Source organism: Bombina bombina, chromosome 4 (genome assembly GCF_027579735.1).
Source record: "Bombina bombina isolate aBomBom1 chromosome 4, aBomBom1.pri, whole genome shotgun sequence".
NCBI lineage: Eukaryota > Metazoa > Chordata > Amphibia > Anura > Bombinatoridae > Bombina > Bombina bombina.
In genome coordinates this window covers 528,838,567-528,863,918 of record NC_069502.1, presented here as the reverse complement: position 1 = coordinate 528,863,918, position 25,352 = coordinate 528,838,567, and the positions used below count along the sequence as shown (strand labels likewise).

Genomic DNA, 25,352 nt, shown 5'->3' with positions numbered 1-25,352 from the left:
AACCAGAATGTCGTCCAAGTAGGAAGCTACTGCTATACCTTGGGTTCTGGTGACAGCCAGGAGAGCTCCAGAACCTTTGTAAAGATTCGTGGAGCAGTAGCTAGACCAAACGGAAGTGCAATGAACTAGAAGTGCTGATCCAGGAAGGCAAACCTTAGGAACTGGAAGTGGTCCCTGTGGATTAGAATGTGAAAGTAGGTATCCTTCAGATCTATAGTGGTCATAAACTGTCCTTCCTGAACTAGAGGAAGGATGGACCTTATTGTCTCCATCTTGAACAAGGGGACATTTAGAAACTTGTTTAAGAACTTTAGGTCCAGAATCGGGCAGAAAGTTCCCTCCTTCTTTGGGACCACGAACAGGTTTGAATAGTATCCCAAACCTCTTTCTGCGATAGGAACCGGGAAAATTACCCCTAAAGAGGACAGATCCCATACGCACCCCAGAAAGGCTTCCCTCTTTTCTGGTCTGGAAGACAGGCTTGACAGGAGAAATCTGCCCTTGGGTGGATAAGATTTGAAACCTATCTTGTATCCCTAAGCTATGACTTCCAGGACCCATGGATCCTGCACATCCCTGAACCAAGCGTCTAAAAACAGTGACAGGCTGCCCCCTAAACAATCAAGCGCAGGATAGGGAGCCACCCCTTCATGTCGATTTGGTCTCGGCTGGCTTCTTGTTCTGCTTGGATTTATTCCAGGATTGAGCCGGCTTCCAAGTGCTCTTGGTTTGCTTGTGCTTAGAGGAGGACTGCTGACATTGGGACTTTTCAGAACTAAAGGAATGAAAATTAGATCTTTGTCCCTTAGATTTGTTCTTTTTATCCTGCGGTAGGAAGGCACCCTTGCCTCCTGTAACCGTGGAGATAATGGAGTCAAGGCATGGACCAAATAAAATATTTCCCTTTAAGAAGTCTAGAAGTCATGTCTGCAGACCAGGACTTCAGCCAGAGTGCCCAATGGGTTTGTACTGAGAAACCAGAACCAGGTGAATAATCTGCATTTTTGCATCACAGATAATAGAATTAGCAATTCTCAAGGCTTTAATTCTTTCTTGGATAACATCAAGGGGACCCTCCACCTCGATCAAATTCGCACCAGTAGGCCGCAGCTCCAGCAACAGAGACAACAGCCGCTGCCAGTTGAATAAAATATTCCGTATGCTGAAACATTTTTCTGAGAAAGGTTTCCATCTTTTTATCCATCGGCTCTCTGAATGACGAACTATCCTCAAGTGGGATAGTAGTACGCTTAGGGATGGAACCCCACAACTCCAGCTGAGAGTCCGGGAATAATTTTTAAAGGCAGATGAAGGGGAAAAGGAAGAACCAATTCTATCTTACTTGTTCTTAATAATGTTCGCCATTTTTACAGCTACAGGAAAAGTTAGCAGATGCTACCCTGTCCTTGTACACTCTGTCTAATTTAGGAATCAAAGGTTCATCAGGCAACTTGGCCTCTGTCGACAGAACCTCCTTTAGAAGAAAACGTAAGTGTTCAATTTTAAATATAAAGGCTGGCTCCTCCGTAGCCAGAGGCCTAGAGGTAGCAGATTCGGATCCAGAAAGTTCACCCTCTGAAGACTCACAGTGTGACCCATCTTTGGATACTTGAAAAACAGACAAATCTAATAAATCACTGGATGACCCCTGGACCAGAGAGCTATGTTTAACCTTTAGCTTGCGCTTGGCAGGGCGAGGTAAAGCACTAAGAGCCTCAGACACCACCATCTTTAACTGCACGGTAAAGTCTGATGGTAAAAGGCTCCCTCCAGACGGAGAATCAGGCGTGCTACGGGAAGCTGCCTGTGATGAGGGAGATGACTGATGGGTATGCCCCTCACGGGACGGCGAGTCCTCAGAGGTGGACGGCTTCTCCGACAACTAGCTTGTGGTGCGCAAGAAAGGACTGCCCCTGTTATGAGAAAAAGTGCGCCAAGCTACAACCTGCGCAGCGTTCAAAGTGAAAGTAAAAACCTGTGTGTTCCGGTACCGCGTAACAACAGTCTATGAGCCCAATAAGTCTTCACATAAAGCAGCACAGAATCAAAGTATCACATTTGATTAATCCCCACTGTTCAATAACTTCCCTCAGGAGATATTAACCCAAGATTCTATTAAGATAAAAGGAGCCACACTGTGACACTGTCTTCTAGCATTTTCAACAAATGTAAAAATTGAAAAAATCTTACCAGAATCCATGCTGTGGAACAGAAACATAGCCTCTCAAGTGTAACATTCTTGTAGCATCGCTCCTGACATGGACTTGTGTGAAGAAAAAGCAGACAGTGAAACTCGTCAACACTGATTGCTTAAGGAGCTGTTAGCAGGCAGTCTGGATGGGTTCACAGGAAGACTCTCCCTGCATCTCCAGACTCTAACTTTAATCAATGCTCTCACTGAGAGGCTGACAAGATTACTTAAAACTCTAGTCCCATATTGAAGGGCATATACCCCTCCTGAGGAACAACTCCAAAATCTTCTGACACTTCTCTGCCATCCTCCTGTGGCGAAAGGCAAAGAATGACTGGGGGATGGGGGAAGTAGGAGAGGTATTTAAGCCTTTGGCTGGGGTGTCTTTGCCTACTCCTGGTGGCCAGGTTCAGTATTTCACAACAGTAAGGAATGAAGCCGTGGACTCTCCTTATGTTAAGAAGGAAATAGTGGATTTTAATCATTTTATTTAAAAAAAAAATATTAATTAAAAAGATTGGATTTCAGAATGTTTGGATTTTGGAATTGTTGTCTGTATATATAAATAAGGATAGATTGAAGGTAGATAGATAGATTAATACACACATACAAAAGGAGAAAAACTCTTTAAATAATTTAAATTGCAACATTCAAGGGATGTTGCAGATCATGAGCTATCTTAAAAATGCTAGTAAATGGTACAGTACCAGCAAGATATGATTGCATTAAAAGGGTTTTGTTTACAATGTGATAGGAGTCTTAAATAAATATACATTTAATCTCTATGGATTCCTTTACTTTTTCATTGAAATATAAGTCTGTCAGGGCTTTTTATCAATACTTATACAGTCAGTGTTTGGTAAATAACATTAAAGTCAGCTTTGGAGGAGAAAACAAAGAACCCAACATAAAACATAAGGTAAGTACCTGAGAACAAACTTTGTATTTTCGGTCTTGCCAGCTCCTGATTCTCCAGACACAATGATTGATTGGCTCATCTTCAAGACTTTCATATCTCGGAAGGCCTTATCAGCTAGTAAAAAATGGATTGAAATTAAAAACTACTTACAAATAATAAAAAAAAGTTTTCAGGTATGCAATTTAATTTATAAATGTTTTTAGAATACAAATGCACTTTAATTTTTGAGTTTTATTTTTTTTTCCTCAAATAAATTAGCAAAGTTATTTATATGTATAAAAAATATATTTCTATACAAAACAATTCATCCTAGACACAAAGTTAAAAGGACATGGTACTCTTAATGTGTTCTCAATGACTTGTTATATCAGCTGCATATTATAACAATTACAGGAACTTGCTCGTATAGGTTTATTTTTTGTAATGAAGATACCTGGTCTACAGCTATGCAGGACTCGCAAGGGAGCATTATACACTAAGGGCTAGATAACAAGTGGGGCGCTATTTTAACATGCACCCGTAAAGGGACAAATTTGCCTTTTACGTGCGCATGTTAAACAACCAGCCATTACAAGTGTCTGTGTTAATGCTACTGCAAGCTTGGGGTAGCACTTTGCACTAAGTGCAATTAAGCAGAAGTGAGACCTCTGGTTATTTAAAAAAATGTCCCCTAATTGCCCCCATAGTAAAGTGTACAGTTATTTTTATAAAAAAAAAACAAAAAACTGAGCATCTTTATTTTTTGTAAAAAAAACTGCACAAAGCAGTTATAAGGGGTTAAAGTGAGGGAATGTGTGGTGTTAGACAAAAAAAGGCACTGAAAAGTGCCTTTACATAGCAGTCTACGGGACTGTGTTTCTGCTAATATATATGTACAGTATATGCTTATATAAATATATATATATAAGCATATAATATATATATAATATATTTTAAATTTGCTGCCCAACACTGTGCAACATACACCCTGCACTTGGCTAGGTTCTTGCCGTGTTTCACAGAATGAGAAAGAGGCTCCAATTGGAGCCTAATGAAGCCCACTTTCATGACCGCAATACTTCCAGGCAATGTGAACGTGAATACACACACCCATTTGAGTGCGCTGGTATTACTGAGTGGAGTGCAAATACAGTATTGTGCTTGTGAAAGCGCAATTTTGTGCTCCACTTGTTATCTATCCCTATATACTTCTTATAAGCATAATATTAAGGTTAATCCCCACCTTCCTCTGGCCATGGGTGCTGCCATGTTGAAATCTATCTTACACTAAAATGCCAGTGCTGATTTGTTTGCACTTGTGCAGTAATTACCTGCAGTGTATTTAGAACTAGATTACAAGTGGAGCGCTAATTTATAGCCTGCCCGCAAACAGGCGATAAATAATCAGCCATTACAAGTAGCATGTTTATTTTTTAATAAACTAACTGCACCAGAAAGTTTTTGTGTGCTAAAGTTGGCGGGTGTGGGGTATTTAGATTAAGGTATATGGGAACTGTGTGTTCCCAGTAAAACATAATTTATGTAAGAACTTACCTGATAAATTAATTTCTTTAATAATGGCAAGAGTCCATGAGCTAGTGACGTATGGGATATACATTCCTACCAGGAGAGGGCATATTTTAGTTTAACGTATAGCCAAGTAGTGAGGTGTAAAAAGGAGTAAAAAAACATACAAAAAAGAGGAACTGGAAAATAATTTTGTGCTTTTATAAAAAAAATATAACCACCAAAAACCAGGTGGACCTCATGGACTTTTACCATTATGAAAGAAATTAATTTATCAGGTAAATTCTTACATAAATTATGTTTTCTTTCATGTAAATGGCAAGAGTCCATGAGCTAGTGACGTATGGGATAAAATACCCAAGATGTGGAAGTCCACAGAAGAGTCACTAGCGCATTATACACTAAGGGCTAGATTACAAGTGGAGCGCTATTTTAACATTCTCGTAAAGGGACAAATTTGCCATTTACGTTCGCATGTTAACTAACAAACCATTACAAGTGTCTGGGTTAATGCTACCGCAAGCTTGGGGTAGCACTTTGCACTAAGTGCAATTAACCAAAGGTCAGACCTCTGGTTATTTAAAAAAAAGTGCCCTATCTAGTAGAATGAGCTGTAATTCTCTGAGGCAGAGACTGTCCCGCCTCTAAATAAGCCACGTGAATCAAAAGCTTTAATCAAGATGCCAAAGAAATGGCAGAGGTTTTTTTGACCTTTCCTAGAACCAGAAAAGACAACAAATAGACTAGAAGTCTTCCTGAAATCCTTAGTAGCATCCACGCAGTATTTCAAAGCTCTTACCACATCCAAAGAATGTAACGATTTCTCAAGAGAATTCTTAGGATTCGGACACAAAGTAGGAACAACAATTTCCCTACCAATGTTGTTAGAATTAACAACCTTAGGAAAAAAATGAAACGAAGTCCGCAAAACAGCTTTATCCTGATGAAAAATCAGAAAGGAGACCCACAAGAGAGAGCAGACAATTTAGAAACTCTTCTAGCAGAAGAGATAACCAAAAGGAACAACACTTTCCAAGAAAGTAGTTTAATATTCAAAGAATGCATAGGCTCAAAAGGAGGAGCCTGCAAAGCCTTCAAAACCAAATTAAGACTCCATGGAGGAGAAATAGACTTAATAACAGGTTTGATACAGACCAAACCCTGAAAAAAACAGTGAATATCAGGAAGTTTAGCAATCTTTCTATGAAATAAAAACAGAAAGAGCAGAGATTTGTCCCTTCTAAGTACTTGCTGACAAACATTTATCCAAACCATTCTGAAGAAACTGTAAAAAAGATTCTTGGAGCTGTCGTTAGGTCAAATGGAAGAGCGACAAATTGGTAATGCTTGTCTAGTAAAGAGAATCTCAGAAACCGATAGTGATCTGGATGAATCGGAATGTGAAGATAAGCGTCCTATAAGTATATTGCGGACATGTAATGACCTTGCTGAACAAAAGGCATAATAGTCCTTATAGTCATCATCTTGAAAGTTGGGACCCTTACAAAACGATTCAAAAACTTCAGATCCAGAACTGGTCTGAATGAATTTTCTTTTTTTGGGACAATGAATAGATTTGAATAAAAACCCAGCCCTGTTCCTGAAGCGGAACTGGTATAATCACCCCTGAAAGCTCCAGATCTGAAATACTCTTCAGAAAAGCCTGAGCTTTCACAGGATTTGTTGGAACATGAGAGAGAAATAATCTCCTCACAGGAGGTCTTATTCTGAAACCTATTTGATACCATTGAGAAACAATGCTCTGAATCCACTGATTCTGAACGGAATCTGCCTAAATGCTTTGAAATAATTTCAATCTGCCCCCCACTAGTTGAACTGGATTGAGGGCCGCACCTTCATGCAGTCTTGGGGGCTGGCTTTGGCTTTTTATAAGGCTTGGATTTATTCCAACTGGAAGATGGCTTCCAATTGGAACCAGAGTCCTTAGGGGAAGGAGTGGTTTTCTGTTCTCTAGTCTGACGAAATGAACAAAACCGATTAGAAGCTTTAAATTTACCCTTAGACTTCTTATCTTGGGGCAAAAAAACTCCCTTCCCCAAAGTGATAGTGGAAATAATAGAATCCAACTGAGGACCAAATAAACTATTACCCTGGAAAGAGAGAGATAGTAATCTAGATTTAGATACCATATCAGCATTCCATGATATAAGCCATAAAGCTCTTGTAGGTAGAATAGCTAAAGATATAGATTTAACATCAATCTTGATGATATCAAAAATAGCATCACAGATAAAATGATTAGCATGTTGAAGCAAACAAACAATGCTAGAAAAATCAGAATCTGTTTCCTGATTTGCTAGACTATCCAACCAAAAAGTTGCTGCAGCCGCCACATCAGCCATAGAAATAGCAGGCCTGAGAATATAGCCAGAATGTAAATAAGCTTTCCTTAGATAGGATTCAATCTTCCTATCTAAAGGATCCTTAAAAGAAGTACTATCTTCCATAGGAATAGTAGTTTGCTTGGTAAGATTAGAAATAGCCCCATCAACCTTAGGGACTTTTTCCCAAAATTCCAAATTAGCCGCTGGTAAAGGATATAACTTCTTAAACCTAGAAGAAGGATTAAAAGAAGCACCAGGCTTAGACCATTCTTTAGCAATCACATCAGAAATGGCATCTGGAACAGGAAAAACCTCAGGAGTAATCACAGGAGGTTTAAAAACAGAATTTAAACGCTTACTGGATTTGTTATCAAGAGGATCCAACTCTTCAATACCCAAAGTAACTAATACTTCTTTCAACAAAGACCGAATACATTCAATCTTAAAAATATAAGAAGATTTATCAACTTCAATGTCTGTAGTAGGATCTTTTGAACCAGAGAGATCCTCTTCAGAGGAGGACATATCAGTATGTTGTCGGTCATCACAAATTTCATCAGCTTTATGAGAAATTTTAAAATACCTTTTACGTTTATTAAAAGGTGGAATAGCAGTCATAGCCTTCTGTATTGCATCAGCAATATCATTTTTCATATCATTAGGGATATCATATACAGGGAGTGCAGAATTATTAGGAAAGTTGTATTTTTGAGGATTCATTTTATTATTGAACAACAACCATGTTCTCAATGAACCCAAAAAACTCATTAATATCAAAGCTGAATATTTTTGGAAGTAGTTTTTAGTTTGTTTTTAGTTTTAGCTATTTTAGGGGGATATCTGTGTGTGCAGGTGACTATTACTGTGCATAATTATTAGGCAACTTAACAAAAAACAAATATATACCCATTTCAATTATTTATTTTTACCAGTGAAACCAATATAACATCTCAACATTCACAAATATACATTTCTGACATTCAAAAACAAAACAAAAACAAATCAGTGACCAATATAGCCACCTTTCTTTGCAAGGACACTCAAAAGCCTGCCATCCATGGATTCTGTCAGTGTTTTGATCTGTTCACCATCAATATTGCGTGCAGCAGCAACCACAGCCTCCCAGACACTTTTCAGAGAGGTGTACTGTTTTCCCTCCTTGTAAATCTCACATTTGATGATGGACCACAGGTTCTCAATGGGGTTCAGATCAGGTGAACAAGGAGGCCATGTCATTAGATTTTCTTCTTTTATACCCTTTCTTGCCAGCCACGCTGTGGAGTACTTGGACGCGTGTGATGGAGCATTGTCCTGCATGAAAATCATGTTTTTCTTGAAGGATGCAGACTTCTTCCTGTACCACTGCTTGAAGAAGGTGTCTTCCAGAAACTGACAGTAGGACTGGGAGTTGAGCTTTACTCCATCCTCAACCCGAAAAGGCCCCACAAGCTCATCTTTGATGATACCAGCCCAAACCAGTACTCCACCTCCACCTTGCTGGCGTCTGAGTCGGACTGGAGCTCTCTGCCCTTTACCAATCCAGCCACGGGCCCATCCATCTGGTCCATCAAGACTCACTCTCATTTCATCAGTCCATAAAACCTTAGAAAAATCAGTCTTGAGATATTTCTTGGCCCCGTCTTGACGTTTCAGCTTGTGTGTCTTGTTCAGTGGTGGTCGTCTTTCAGCCTTTCTTACCTTGGCCATGTCTCTGAGTATTGCACACCTTGTGCTTTTGGGCACTCCAGTGATGTTGCAGCTCTGAAATATGGCCAAACTGGTGGCAAGTGGCGTCTTGGCAGCTGCACGCTTTTCTCAGATCATGGGCAGTTATTTTGCGCCTTGGTTTTTCCACACGCTTCTTGCGACCCTGTTGACTATTTTGAATGAAACGCTTGATTGTTCGATGATCACGCTTCAGAAGCTTTGCAATTTTAAGAGTGCTGCATCCCTCTGCAAGATATCTCACTATTTTTGACTTTTCTGAGCCTGTCAAGTCCTTCTTTTGACCCATTTTGCCAAAGGAAAGGAAGTTGCATAATAATTATGCACACCTGATATAGGGTGTTGATGTCATTAGACCACACCCCTTCTCATTACAGAGATGCACATCACCTAATATGCTTAATTGGTAGTAGGCTTTCGAGCCTATACAGCTTGGAGTAAGACAACATGCATAAAGAGGATGATGTGGTCAAAATACTCATTTGCCTAATAATTCAGCACTCCCTGTACATTAGATGTTGAGGGAACAACAGACGCTTGACTAGTACTAATAGGAAGATTATCGGCATGCAAAAGCTTATGAAAAAATAGCAAAAGGAAAGAAGCGCCCAAACGCATCTAAGTGCAGATTGAATGTAAACTTAATAAACCATATAAAACAGAATCGCACTCACAATGTTAAAATTATCAGCAAGCAGTGAATATATAGATATAATCACCAACTCCGGTTTGTCCTCCTCCGATAACCCCATTTCCTGGAGCGGAGCATCAGTGCCCCAGCTGCAAGGGGGTGTGTTGGCAATTGGACCAATCCGGTGTCTCCTTCCGTGACGAGCCTTCCCACTATTGGTTGCTAAGTGTAGGCTTGTATCCGTCGTAGGAATTCGTATGAGGTACTAAACACCACTCTTGAAAAAGTTCCAGCACGGAATGAAACGTACGTCGAGTGGGCACATTACGTGCTATCTTTGGAGTCCTGTGAGACCGCATTTGGTGTGTGAACCTGTGTGTCTGTGAACACCAAGCGGGTGTTAACTGTAGTTTTGTCAATTCAATATACTATTATTGGTCACGGTGTGGAGGAGGGACTCCTACGAATTCCTACGACGGATACAAGCCTACACTTAGCAACCAATAGTGGGAAGGCTCGTCATGGAAGGAGACACCGGATTGGTCCAATTGCCAACACACCCCCTTGCAGCTGGGGCACTGACGCTCCGCTCCAGGAAATAGGGTTATCGGAGGAGGGCAAACCGGAGTTGGGGATTATATCTATATATTCACTGCTTGCTAATAATTTTAACATTGTGAGTGCGATTCTGTTTTATATGGTTTATTAAAAGTTTACATTCAATCTGCACTTAGATGCGTTTGGGCGCTTCTTTCCTTTTGCTATTTTTTCAGATGTCCATATAAAGTTTGTGATGGGACTTTTTTGAGGAGCAGCCCTTTCTATAACAAATTTTAAGGAATTACAGATCAACATTAACCTACCATTCAAATTACTTTGAAGGAACTGAAAGGACTTTTTAATATTTGGACTATATTGGAATACCTGTACATGTAATTCCAGCATACTATATGGGTATATGAATTAATATATATGCATACCCCCAGATGATTTTATATACATTTTAATAGATTATATATGTATTTGTAAATGGTTTGAGCAGCGCCTTGTATAACACCTTTTATCCTTTTTGTTTCTATTATGCAAAAGCTTATCATGACAAATATAACATAGTATAGGTGGAGATATAATCTCAGCTATCTTACAACAGATACACTTAGCTTTGGTAGAACTGTGTTCAGGCAGCAAGGTTCCTACAGTAGCTTCTGAGACAGGATCAGACTGTGACATCTTGCAAAATGTAAAAAGAAAAAAATAACATTTAAACAAAATATCCAATTTCCTCATATAGCAGTTTCAGGAATGGGAAAAAATGCATATGCTAAATAAGCAGAAAAGCAAACAGCATAGCCCTCTATAATATAAAGAGAGCAGGGAGCATAAAGGAAGTGGGGTAATATAATCAAAAAAATAAATGGCGCCAAGTATAACGCATGGCACAAAGTGAAAAAATTTTTTGGCGCCAATCAACATCCGGAAATGACGCAACTCGCGTCATAACTAGCGTGACTTTGTGCCAAACAACCTAACGTCAATAAAGACGCAGGAGATGATGAAACATGCGACATTATAGACGCAAATTTGCGGCAAAAAAAATTCACGACATAAATGATGCAATAAATAATAGCATTTTGCGCCCTCGTGAGCCTAGATTTGCCCGCAAAATTAAGGAAAAACAAGTCAAATTGGGGAAAAAAAAGACTTAACCCCCGGTAAGAAAATAACTTTCTAAAACGTGATTCTCATACTAAAACTGTTAGGCTGCAAAGGGAAATATACATAGACCTGATTCATGGTAAATATAAGTAAACACATATATTTACAACTTTATACAGGGAGTGCAGAATTATTAGGCAAGTTGTATTTTTGAGGATTCATTTTATTATTGAACAACAACCATGTTCTCAATGAACCCAAAAAACTCATTAATATCAAAGCTGAATATTTTTGGAAGTAGTTTTTAGTTTGTTTTTAGTTTTAGCTATTTTAGGGGGATATCTGTGTGTGCAGGTGACTATTACTGTGCATAATTATTAGGCAACTTAACAAAAAACAAATATATACCCATTTCAATTATTTATTTTTACCAGTGAAACCAATATAACATCTCAACATTCACAAATATACATTTCTGACATTCAAAAACAAAACAAAAACAAATCAGTGACCAATATAGCCACCTTTCTTTGCAAGGACACTCAAAAGCCTGCCATCCATGGATTCTGTCAGTGTTTTGATCTGTTCACCATCAACATTGCGTGCAGCAGCAACCACAGCCTCCCAGACACTGTTCAGAGAGGTGTACTGTTTTTCCTCCTTGTAAATCTCACATTTGATGATGGACCACAGGTTCTCAATGGGGTTCAGATCAGGTGAACAAGGAGGCCATGTCATTAGATTTTCTTCTTTTATACCCTTTCTTGCCAGCCACGCTGTGGAGTACTTGGACGCGTGTGATGGAGCATTGTCCTGCATGAAAATCATGTTTTTCTTGAAGGAGGCAGACTTCTTCCTGTACCACTGCTTGAAGAAGGTGTCTTCCAGAAACTGGCAGTAGGACTGGGAGTTGAGCTGGACTCCATCCTCAACCCGAAAAGGCCCCACAAGCTCATCTTTGATAATACCAGCCCAAACCAGTACTCCACCTCCACCTTGCTGGCGTCTAAGTCGTACTGGAGCTCTCTGCCCTTTACCAATCCAGCCACGGGCCCATCCATCTGGCCCATCAAGACTCACTCTCATTTCATCAGTCCATAAAACCTTAGAAAAATCAGTCTTGAGATATTTCTTGGCCCAGTCTTGACGTTTCAGCTTGTGTGTCTTGTTCAGTGGTGGTCGTCTTTCAGCCTTTCTTACCTTGGCCATGTCTCTGAGTATTGCACACCTTGTGCTTTTGGGCACTCCAGTGACGTTGCAGCTCTGAAATATGGCCAAACTGGTGGCAAGTGGCATCTTGGCAGCTGCACGCTTGACTTTTCTCAGTTCATGGGCAGTTATTTTGTGCCTTGGATTTTCCACACACTTCTTGCGACCCTGTTGACTATTTTGAATGAAACGCTTGATTGTTCGATGATCACGCTTCAGAAGCTTTGCAATTTTAAGAGTGCTGCATCCCTCTGCAGGATATCTCACTATTTTTGACTTTTCTGAGCCTGTCAAGTCCTTCTTTTGACCCATTTTGCCAAAGGAAAGGAAGTAGGGTGTTGATGTCATTAGACCACCCCCCTTCTCATTACAGAGATGCACATCACCTAATATGCTTAATTGGTAGTAGGCTTTCGAGCCTATACAGCTTGGAGTAAGACAACATGCATAAAGAAGATGATGTGGTCAAAATACTCATTTGCCTAATAACTCTGCACTCCCTGTATTAATACATAAAGTGCCAAATATAGCTGAGAGTGTCTTAAATAATGATAGATACTTACCGAAGACACCCATCCACATATCGTAGACAGCCAAACCAGTACTGAAAACTATCAGCAGAGGTAATGGTATAAGAGTATATCGTCGATCTGAAAAGGGAGGTAGGACATGAATCCCCACCGATAACAGAGAAAAAAGATTTCCTATGAGTGAAACCATAAAAATCAACAGGCAATACTCTCTTCACATCCCTCTGACAAACACTGTACTCTGAGAGGAATTGGGCTTCAGAATGCTTAGAAGGGCTAATCATAGAAGAATCATAAAAATCAAGCACAAACTTACTTCACCACCTCCATAGCAGGCAAAGTTTGTAAAACTAAAGTATGTGTGTGATGGGAGGTGTATTTATAGGCATTTTGAGGTTTGGGAAACTTTGCCCCCTCCTGGTAGGAATGTATATCCCATACGTCACTAGCTCATGGACTCTTGCCATTTACATGACATTATATATATATATATATATATAGATAGATAGATAGATAGAGATAGATAGATAGATATATTTATGTTTTAATATGTGTATATATATTTACAATTTGCCTTTGCTGAATGACTTTGCTGCACTTTAGTTCTGTGCCGTGTATGATGGTATCAGAACAAGGCTCCCATTGGAGCTTATGGAAGTAGACTCTCATAAGCGCAATGCTTCCCAGTAATGTGAACACGAGCTCGTGTTCGCATTGCTGTCAACTTGTAATACCAGCGCACATAAGCTGCCAAAATGATGAAAAACCTAGCAGTGCTTTCACTGCATATGTATACGTACGTAATACTTCTTAATTCATCATTAGTGTTCGAATAATATCAAACATGAATTTTACATCAAAACACCTGCAGAAGTCTATTATGAGAGGGATTTAGCACACCTGTGCTATCAGACATGCAGATGTTAGCGTGCTATAGACTAATACTCGAGCTATAAAAAGGAAATTTATGCTTACCTGATAAATTGATTTCTTCTACGATACGACAAGTCCACGGATTTCATCCTTACTTGTGGGATACTATCTTCCTGCTAACAGGAAGTGGCAAAGAGCACCACAGCAGAGCTGTATATATAGCTCCTCCCTTCCCTCCACCCCCAGTCATTCGACCGAAGGTTTTAGGAAGAAAAATGAAAAGCTAAAAGGTGCAGAGGTGACCGAAGTTGTAAAAAAAAAACTAATCTGTCTTAAAATGACAGGGAGGGCCGTGGACTCGTCGTATCGTAGAAGAAATTAATTTATCAGGTAAGCATAAATTTCCTTTTCTTCTACAAGATACGACGAGTCCACAGATTTCATCCTTACTTGTGGGATACAATACCAAAGCTACAGGACACGGATGAAAGGGAGGGACAAGACAGAGACCTAAACGGAAGGCACCACTGCTTGAAGAACTTTTCTCCCAAAAAAAGCCTCAGAAGAAGCAAAAGTATCAAATATCTATGGAATGCATGGGTTCAAACGGAATCCCTTGAAGAACTTGAAGAACTAAATTCAAACTTCAGGGAGGAGTAATTGGTCTAAATACAGTCTTAATTCTGGATAAAGCCTGACAAAAAGACTGAACATCTGGCACATCTGCCAAACGTTTGTAAAGCAAAATTGACAAAGCAGAAATCTGTCCCTTTAAGGAACTTGCTGATAACCCTTCTTGGAGAAAGGACAGAATCCTGGGAATCCTAACTTTACTCCATGAGTAGTCCTTGGATTCACACCAAAAAAGATATGTATGCCTTATCTTATGATAGATTTTTCTAATGACAGGCTTACGAGCCTGTATCAAAGTATTAATGACCGAATCAGAGAAACCCCGCTTAGATAAAATCAAGCGTTCAATCTCCAAGCAGTCAGCTGCAGAGAATGTAGAATGTAGATTTGGATGTTGGAAAGGACCTTGAATGAGAAGGTCCTGTCTCAAAGGAAGTTTCTACGGTGGCAGAGAGGACATGTCCACTAGATCCGCATACCAAGTCCTGCGTGGCCACGCAGGCGCTATCAGGATTACTGAAGCTCTCTCCTGTTTGATCCGAGCAATCACGCATGGAAGGAGAGGAAACGGTGGAAACACATAAGCTAGGCTGAACGACCAAGGTACTGCCAAGGCATCTATTGGTTCGGCCTGAGGATCCCTCGACCTGGATCCGTAACGTGGAAGCTTGGCATTCTGACGAGATGCCATCAGGTCTAATTCCGGTCTGCCCCATTGGCAAATCAATGAGGCAAACATTACGACTTAGAAAATCCGCTTCCCAGTTCTCTACTCCTGAGATGTATATCGCTGATAGATAGCAAGAGTAGGCCTCCGCCCATCGGATTATCTTTGATACTTCTATCATCGCTAAGGAGTTCCTTGTTCCCCCCTGATGATTGATATACGCCACAGTCATGATATTGTCTGACTGGAATCTGATGAATTTGGCCGAAGCCAACTGAGGCCATGCCTGAAGCGCATTGAATATTGCTCTCAGTTCCAGAATATTGATTGGAAGTAGAGACTCCACCTGAGTCCAAACACCCTGAGCCTTCAGGGAATTCCAGACTGCACCCCAGCCCAGAAGACTGGCGTCCGTTGTCACTATCAACCACGATGGTCTGCGGAAACAAGTCCCCTGGGACAGATGATCCGGCGACAACCACCAAAGAAGAGAGTCTCTGGTCTCTTGATCCAGACTAATCTGAGGAGATAGATTTGCATAGTCCCCATTCCACTGTCCGAGCATGCACAGCTGCAGTGGTCTGAGATGAAAGCGAGCAAACGGAATGATGTCCATTGCCGCTACCATTAATCCAATGACCTCCATACACTGAGCCACTGATGGCCGAGGAATGGACTGAAGTGCTCGGCAAGTATTTAGAATCTTTGATTTTCTGACCTCCGTCAGAAATATTTTCATGTCTACAGAGTCTATCAGAGTCCCCAAGAAAGGAACCCTTGTCTGTGGAACTAGTGAACTCTTTTCTATGTTCACCTTCCAACCGTGAGTTCTCAGGAAAGACAACACTGTGTCCGTGTGAGATTTTGTCAGCTGATAAGTTGACGCCTGGATTAGAATATCATCCAGATAAGGCGCCACTGCTATGCCCCGTGGTCTGAGAACCGCCAGAAGGGACCCTAGAAACTTTATGAAGATCCTGGGTGCTGTGGCCAACCCGAAGGGAAGAGCCATGAACTGAAAATGTTTGTCCAGGAAGGCGAACCTTAGGAACTGATGATGATCCTTGTGAATAGGGATATGAAGGTATGCATCCTTCAAGTCCACGATAGTCATATATTGACCCTCCTGGATCATTGGTAAGACTGTTCGTATAGTGTACTCTTGAACGATGGGACTCTGAGAAACTTGTTTAGACACTTGAGATCTAAAATGGGTCTGAAAGTCCCCTCTTTTTTGGGAACCACGAAAAGATTTGAGTAAAACCCCTGTCCCTGTTCCGGTTTGGAACGGGACAAATTACTCCCATGGTATAGAGGTCATTTACACAGCGTAAGAACGCCTCTCTTTTTATCTGGTCTACAGACAATCGTGAAAGATGAAATCTCCCTCTTGGGAGAAAATCCTTGAATTCCAGTTGATACCCGTGGGTCACTATTTCCAGTGCCCAGGGGTCCTGAACATCTCTTGCCCAAGCCTGAGCAAAGAAAGAAAGTCTGCCCCCTACTAGATCCGGTCCCGGATCGGGGGCCGCCCCTTCATGCTGTCTTTGTAGCAGCAGCGGGCATCTTGGATTGTTTACCTTTATTCCAAGCCTGGTTGGGTCTCCAGACTGACTTGGATTGAGCAAAATTCCCTTCCGGTTTTGTGGAGGAAGAGGAAGCAGAGGGTCCTCCTTTAAAGTTTGAAAGGAACGAAAATTATTTTGTTTACCCTTCATCTTATCCGACTTATCCTGAGGTAGGGCATGGCCTTTACCTCCAGTAATGTCAGAAATTATTTCCTTCAATTCAGGCCCGAATAGGGTCTTACCCTTAAAAGGAATAGCTAAAAGCTTAGATTTTGATGACACATAAGCAGACCAAGATTTGAGCCATAACACTCTACGCGCTAAAATGGCAAATCCTGCATTTTTCGCGGATAATTTAACAATTTGAAAAGCGGCATCAGTAATAAAAGAATTAGCTAGCTTGAGAGCCTTAATTCTATCCAAAATGTCCTCTAAAGGGGTCTCAACCTTCAGAGACTCTTCTAGAGCATAAAACCAAAAAGCTGCTGCAGTAGTAACTGGAACAATGCAAGCCGTAGGTTGTAAAAGAAAACCCTGATGAATAAATAATTTCTTTAGAAGACCCTCTAACTTTTTATCCATAGGGTCTTTGAAAGCACAACTGTCCTCAATAGGTATAGTTGTACGCTTAGCCAGGGTAGATATAGCTCCCTCCACCTTAGGGACCGTTTGCCAAAAGTCCCGAATGGTGTCTGATATGGGAAACATTTTCTTAAAATTAGGAGGGGGAGAGAACGGTATGCCTGGTCTATCCCATTACTTTTTTACAATTTCCGAAATTCTTTTAGGAACCGGAAAAACATCAGTGTAAGTAGGTACCTCTAGATATTTGTCCATCTTACACAATTTCTCTGGTGGTATCACAATAGGGTCACAATCATCCAGAGTCGCTAAAACCTCCTGAAGTAACAGGCGGAGGTGTTCCAGCTTAAATTTAAAGGACATGACGTCCGAATCTGTCTGAGGTAACACATTCCCTGAGTCTGAAAGTTCTCCCTCAGACAGCAATTCCCTGACCCCCATCGCAGAGCACTGTGAGGGTACATCGGAAATAGCCAATAAAGCATCAGAGGATTCAGTATTCACATTAATACCTGACCTACTGCGTTTACCCTGTAACACTGGTAATTTAGATAATATCTCTGTAAGGGTAGTTGATATAACTGCAGCCATCTCCTGCAGAGTAAAAGAATTAGACGCACTAGAGGTACTTGGCGTCGCTTGTGTGGGCGTTAAAGGTTGTGACACTTGGGGAGAATTTGATGGTATATCCTGGTTCTCTTCAGATTGAGAATCATCTTTAGGCACACTTTCTTGACCTAAAATATGCTTTTTACAATGTAAGGCCCTTTCAGTACAAGAGGTACATAATGTAAGAGGGGGTTCCACAATGGCTTCTAAACACATAGAACAATGAGATTCCTCAATGTCAGACATGTTGAACAGACTAGTAATAACCACAATAGTCGTTAAACACTTTATTTATTGCTTTAAACAATTTTTTGAGAAACGTGTACTGCGCCTTTAAGAAATAAAAAAGCGCACAAATTTTCCAAAACTGCTTTAAAACGTTAATTTACTCTTTAAAATTAACTACACTTAATTAATGGCTCCAAAAATGATTGCACCCCAAGAGTAAGGGGAGAAATTAACGTCTAAAAGGTATTTATAGTCACAAATATTTTAAATTTGACAAATATACCCCCTGCACCTCGCCACAGCTCTTCTGTGGCGCCTACCTGCCCCCAGGGTACTTCAAAATGACTCGACAACGATCCGGTTAACAGAACCCCTGTCTAGGCTCAACCGGAGCTAATGCCTGCTGCTTCTCAGCCAGAGTAAAGTGCGCGTCTGAGCGCGCGAAAATAAGCCCCGCCCATCATGTCCGATGATCGTGTAGGCCTGAACAACCGCATGGTGAAGCGGTTTAAAGTATAAGCCATGTGGAATTCTTTAACCCCTAAGTACACTGCTAATATGGTCAAACTGTTTATTTTGAACAAAAAACCATTAAGCATATTCCTGCCTCTCCCAGTGTCTCTTTATAATGCTGTGAAGCCCATTATAATGCTTGGCCCAATATGTCAAATGAAATAAATTAAGCACAGGTTTCCCAGTAACACCCCTTTGTTTTACAGGTCTACTGCTTACCCCTTTGCTTGCAGGGAAATAAATGTCAGTCAGTTCTGATATACCAAGTCTCCCCAGAAATAAAGGGCTGCACATAGCTCGATGCTGCTTGTAGCATGAAACCCTTCTCCACACTGAAGATGTCTCTTGTATTACCTTCAGAAGATCTGTGGGAACCAACGTGGATCTTAGTTACATCTGGAAAGATCATCAACCTCAGGGCAGAAATCTTCTTTCATATCCCCCCCTGAGGAAAATAGTACTCACCGGTACCATTTAAAATAAAAAACTTCTTGATTGAAGAAACTAAAAACTAACACCTCACTTTACCTCTTCCTAGTATAACACAGGCAAAGAGAATTACTGGGGGTGGAGGGAAGGGAGGAGCTATATATACAGCTCTGCTGTGGTGCTCTTTGCCACTTCCTGATAGCAGGAGTATAATTTCCCACAAGTAAGGATGAAACGTGGACTCGTCGTATCTTGTAGAAGAAAAATAAATAACCTTCGACTTGAAATATAAAATGCAAACATAGAAGTACTATTGACTGATTGCCCCAAACGATGTTAAACCACAAAAGCGCTATTATGTTTGTGTTACACTTGTAATCAGAGCCTTTAGTTTGTATTGTGAGGTGTATAGCTGCCTACCGGTATAGAAGTTCTATTTATCAGCCAGTTAGTAATCAGACATAAGGATCCAGTTATATACAGACATGCATTTCCTGTTATCATCAAAATTAAAATAAGCAACTTTTTTTTTAACATATTTAAATAGTGCTCTTTCAAATGCATGATAGAAATAGTTAGAGGTTATTATCCCTTTAAATGTCAGCTTTATCTTAAAGAATGGTAGCGATGAATACAGTATGGCAACTCATATGTGCCTAGGAGGGACGCCAAACTAGGTTTGCCACCTGTCGGCGATCGACTCGGACAGTACGTTTTACATTTGTGTGTCTGGGTTTAAAGCAGAGTCAGGCCCAGACATGCAAATGTCCGTGGTTTTTTTGGAAATAGTCACAGCCAAAAAGGTAACATTGTGCATTTGCAACATACTGCACACGCCTACAGTTATTCCTCTCTTGCGGGTGTGTCTTTGTGTGGGAGGGTGTCTGAGAGTGTGTTTGTTTGTGAATATTAGTTTTTGAGAGATAATGTGTGTGTGAGATTGTTATTGTCTGTGTGTGAGTGTAAGTGTGTGTGAGTGAGAGTGAGTGTGTGTGAGAGAGAGAGAGAGAGAGAGAGAGAGAGAGAGAGAGTGTGAGAGTGTTAGAATTTATGTGCTTTTATACATAGTGTGTAAAATATTTTGCATTGTTGTGTGTTCAGGTTTAGTGTGAACTAAAGGTGTCAACCCTACACCAAGCAAATTATGAAAGGATTAGAACAAGGTTTGAGATGTTTAAGGAGACAAATATGGGAAGAGTATGTAAGCAAAACAGTATCTGACCATCAATTTTACAATGAGATGAAACATGTATCTTAAATATAGCATATTATCTCAACTGTGTCCTATAATTGCTATCAACAGCGGCCATTGGATGTAGCTGTAAAGTTCCTTCTACTAATGGAATTCTATGTCCCTGTGATAAGTGTTCGGGATATAAGTGGTACCACAAGAGAATTAGGAGATAAAATATAAGAGGTCTGATCTTAAAAAAAATTAATTTTTTTTTTTTTTTAAGTACTGGACTTTATTAATAAAAACATACATTACTAGTCTACAGCTAGATTTTAGATCAATCATTATGTAAATATCTCTATAGTTCTAGCTAACAGAGACATTAACCCCTTAATGACCGAGGACGTGCAGGGTACGTCCTCTAAAAAAAGGCAGTTAACGCCTGAGGACGTACCCTGCACGTCCTCAGTCTGGAAAGCAGCTGGAAGCGATCCTGCTCGCTTCCAGCTGCTTTCCGGTTATTGCAGTGATGCCTCGACATCGAGGCATCCTGCAATAACACTTTCTGGCCATCCGATGCAGAGAGAGCCACTCTGTGGCCCTCTCTGCACCGGACATCGATGGCCGGTATCGTTGGTGGGTGGGAGCCGACTTGGGAGGCGGGTGGGCGGCCATCGGTGAGATCTGGAAGGTGGAGGGGGGCGGGATCGGGGGCGGAGCCTTCGGGGGCGCGCACGGGCGCGCGCGCGTGCACGGTGGGTGGCGGGCGGGCGCGTGCACGGGGCGGGAGCGGGTGGGAACAGCTACACTACAGAAAAAAAGTAAAGAGTAAAGTGTATTAAAAAATGAAATAAACATTTTTAAAAAAAAGCATTTAAGCGATCTGGAAGGGGTGGGGGGTTGGTATTGGGGGGGGGGGGAAGCTACACTACAGAAAAAGGAAATTTTTTTAATAAAAAAACATATTTTCACTAAAATGGGTACTGGCAGACAGCTGCCAGTACCCAAGATGGCGCACATTAAGTCAGAGGGGGAGGGTTAGAGAGCTGTTGGGTGGGGGATCAGTGAGGTTGGGGGCTAAGGGGGATCCTACACAGAAGCATATGTAAATATGCTAAAACAAAATGCACAAAAATGCACAAATTTTCCTTTTATTTTAGTAATGGCAGAGTTTCTGCCAGTACTTAAGATGGCGGGGACATTTGTGGGGTAGGGGAGGGAAGAGAGATGTTTGGGAGGGATCAGGGGGTCTGATGTTTCAGGTGGGAGGCTGATCTCTACACTAAAGCTAAAATTAACCCTGCAAGCTCCCTACAAGCTACCTAATTAACCCCTTCACTGCTAGCCATAATACACGTGTGATGCGCAGCGCCATTTAGCAGCATTCTAATTACCAAAAAGCAACGCCAAAGTCATATATGTCTGCTATTTCTGAACAAAGGGGATCCCAGAGAAGCATTTACAACCATTTGTGCCATAATTGCACAAGCTGTTTGTAAATGATTTCAGTGACAAACCTAAAATTGTGAAAAATTTAATGTTTTTTTTAATTTGATCGCATTTGGCGGTGAAATGGTGGCATGAAATATACCAAAATGGGCCTAGATCAATACTTGGGGTTGTCTACTACACTACACTAAAGCTAAAAATACCCCAAAAAGCTCCTTACATGCTCCCTAATTAACCCCTTCACTGCTGGGCATAATACACGTGTGGTGCGCAGTGGCATTTAGCGGCCTTCTAATTACCAAAAAGCAATGCCAAAGCCATATATGTCTGCTATTTCTGAACAAAGGGGATCCCAGAGAAGAATTTACAACCATTTATGCCATAATTGCAACAAGCAGTTTGTAAATAATTTCAGTGAGAAACTGAAAGTTTGTGAAAAAATTTGTGAAAAAGTGAACAATTTTTTGTATTTGATCGCATTTGGCGGTGAAATGGTGGCATGAAATATACCAAAATGGGCCTAGATCAATACTTTGGGATGTCTTCTAAAAAAATATATATATATGTCAATGGATATTCAGGGATTCCTGAAAGATATCAGTGTCCCAATGTAACTAGCGCTAATTTTGAAAAAAAAATGTTTTGAAAATAGCAAAGTGCTACTTGTATTTATGGCCCTATAAGTTACAAAAAAAGCAAAGAAGATGTAAACATTGGGTATTTCTAAACTCAGGACAAAATTTAGAAACTATTTAGCATGGGTGTTTTTTGGTGGTTGTAGATATGTAACAGATTTTGGGGTTCAAAGTTAGAAAAAGTGTGTTTTTTTCCATTTTTCCTCATATTTTATAATTTTTTTTATAGTAAATGATAAGATATGATGAAAATAATGGTATTTTTAGAAAGTCCATTTAATGGCGAGAAAAACGGTATATAATATGTGTGGGTACAGTAAATGAGTAAGAGGAAAATTTCAGCTAAACACAAACACTGCAGAAATGTAAAAATAGCCTTGGTCCCAAACGGACAGAAAATGGAAAAGTGCTCTGGTCACTAAGGGGTTAATGAATGCTTACCTATTGCATAAACATGTGGAGCCAAAGTTCCAAGCGATCTTCCCTGATATTGTTTTATGCACTCAGAAGAATAAAGTTTCGGGAGATCAAAATATGGATTTACTGCAATCAGAATATTGGCCACATAGGTCTAAAAAGAAAAAAGAAAAAAAAACTGTATTAACTTTACATAAGAAACCTTATCATAAATCAAGAGAAAAGATGCTTCTTTTTTGCCGTTTGATACCATAGAAACACTTTTAAGAACATGTAAGAAAATCAATTGACATTTTTAACCTCAAGTAGTGTATGTTCTCTAGACTTCAGGCTCCTTTAAGTCAATAATAAATGATCAGACAACAGTTTAGTCCAACTTCAAGAGCACATGAAATGTGTAAAAACAACCTGTTCTATACTTAAAGGGACAGTCAAGTCGAAAAAAATGTTAATGATTCAAATAGGGCATGTCATTTTAAACAACTTTCCAATTTACTTTTATCACCAATTTTGCTTTGTTCTCTTGGTATTCTTAGTTGAAACCTAAACCTAGGAGGTTCATATGCTAATTTCTTAGACCTTGAAGGCCGCCTCTAATCTAAATGCATTTTGACAGTTTTTCACCACTAGAGGGTGTTAATTCATGTGTTTCATATAGATAACATTGAGCTCATGCACGTGAATTTACTGTGGAGTGAGCACTGATTGGCTAAAATGCATGTCTGTCAAAAGAACTGAAATAAGGAGGCAGTCTGCAGAGGCTTAGATACAAGGTAATTACATAGGTAAAATGCGTATTATTATAACGGTGTTGGCCGTTGCAAAACTGGGTAAGGGGTAATTGAGGGATTATCTATCTTTTAAAACAACAACAATTCTGGTTTTGGCTGTCCCTTTAAAAACCCTTCTTCACCACATAGCACAGTATGTTGCTTTAACTACAAGACATTCTGCTCCAGGGACAAACAGTAAAACGGATGCGCGTGCCCACTCACCACAACACACAGAGTTTAGCTTATGACAACACAACTTATTCTTATGTTTTAAGCATGTCGTTTCACTCATTATTTGACAATGTAACTGCCATTTTATCGATAAAGGATACGTCTGGTGCTAAAAAATGCTTTTAGGTAGTAGTTTTTATATTTACATTGCTTGTATTTTCAAAAAGGGCTTACTTTATTTATAGTTTGAGTGCATGCCATCAGCAGTAGTGTGTTAGTAACTATCTGCTTTACACATTGAAGCTTCACACTTTTGTGACCAATACTCTACAGGACCTTTTCAATGGATGTGCCACCTGGCTGATTTTACTGACCATCCAGCTAACATTTTAGTCAATATTAAGCTAAAAAAAGCTAATATTAACATGTTTAAATGTTTATTCCACAAATTAAATACATTTATGATACATTCTGCACTTAATTTATGCTTTGGATGGCATAAAAAGTTATAATATTAGAAAGTATTACATTGCCCCCAACCAGCTGATTTATAATGCCACCCGGCAGGCAACATTTTCTGTGGAGAACATTGCTGTAAATATTAAAGGGACAAGAAGGATAAAAAAAATAAAAAATAAACTAAACTACTCTATAACTATTTACCTTTTTTTTTTTTTTTGATCAACCAGTTTCATTAACATACATTCCGCTAGATTTATAGTTGTGCGTTAGCCGTCAAAACCAGCGTTAGGGGCTCCTAACGCTGGTTTTGGCCGCCCGCTGGTATTTAGAGTCAGTCAGGAAAGGGTCTAACGCTCACTTTGCAGCCGCGACTTTTCCATACCGCAGATCCCCCTACGCCATGTGAGCGTTAGAACTCTAACGACAAAACTCCAGCCGCAGCAAAAAGCCAGGAGTTAAGAGCTTTCTGGGCTAACGCCGGTTCATAAAGCTCTTAACTACTGTGCTCTAAAGTACACTAACACCCATAAACTACCTATGTACCCCTAAACCAAGGCCCCCCCACATCGCCGCCACTCTATTAAATTTTTTAACCCCTAATCTGCCGACTGCACACCGCCGCAACCTACGTTATCCCTATGTACCCCTAATCTGCTGCCCCTAACACCGCCGACCCCTATATTATATTTATTAACCACTAATCTGCCGCCCCCAACGTCGCCGCCACCTATCTACAATTATTAACCCCTAATCTTCCGACCGGACCTCACTGCTACTATAATAAAGTTATTAACCCCTAATCCGCCTCACTTCCGCCTCAATAACCTTATAATAAATAGTATTAACCCCTAATCTGCCCTCCCTAACATCGCTGACACCCAACTTCAAGTATTAACCCCTAATCTGCCGACCGGACCTCACCGCTTCTCTAATTAATGTATTAACCCCTAAAGCTAAGTCTAACCCTAACACTAACACCCCCCTAAATTAAATATGATTTTTATCTAACTAAATAAATTAACTCTTATTAAATAAATTAATCCTATTTAAAGCTAAATACTTACCTGTCAAATAAACCCTAATATAGCTACAATATAAATTATAATTATATTGTAGCTATTTTAGGATTAATATTTATTTTACAGGTAACTTTGTATTTATTTTAACCAGGTACAATAGCTATTAAATAGTTAATAACTATTTAATAGCTACCTAGTTAAAATAATTACAAAATTACCTGTAAAATAAATCCTAACCTAAGTTACAATTAAACCTAACATACACTATCAATAAATTAATTAAATAAAATACCTACAATTATCTACAATTAAACCTAACACTACACTATCAATAAATTAATTACATAAAATACCTACAAATAAATACAATTAAATAAACTAACTAAAGTACAAAAAATAAAAAAAGAGCTAAGTTACAAAAAATAAAAAAATAATTTA

At 39.9% G+C, this 25,352-nt stretch overlaps 1 protein-coding gene across 8 annotated transcripts in view; it reads right to left on the bottom strand.

The window, feature by feature from the left end:
* The window catches only part of MYO6 (myosin VI), a 635,235-nt gene that overhangs the window by 373,836 nt on the left and 236,047 nt on the right, over nucleotides 1–25,352 (bottom strand). For all 8 annotated transcript variants that reach the window (XM_053710463.1, XM_053710457.1, XM_053710460.1 and 5 more), the window contains exons 5-6: nucleotides 22,514–22,643; nucleotides 3,119–3,224 (exon numbers count right to left, since the gene is read on the bottom strand). In XM_053710463.1, the coding sequence (XP_053566438.1) occupies nucleotides 3,119–3,224; nucleotides 22,514–22,643 (236 nt within the window). The remainder of the gene's footprint in view (nucleotides 1–3,118; nucleotides 3,225–22,513; nucleotides 22,644–25,352) is intronic.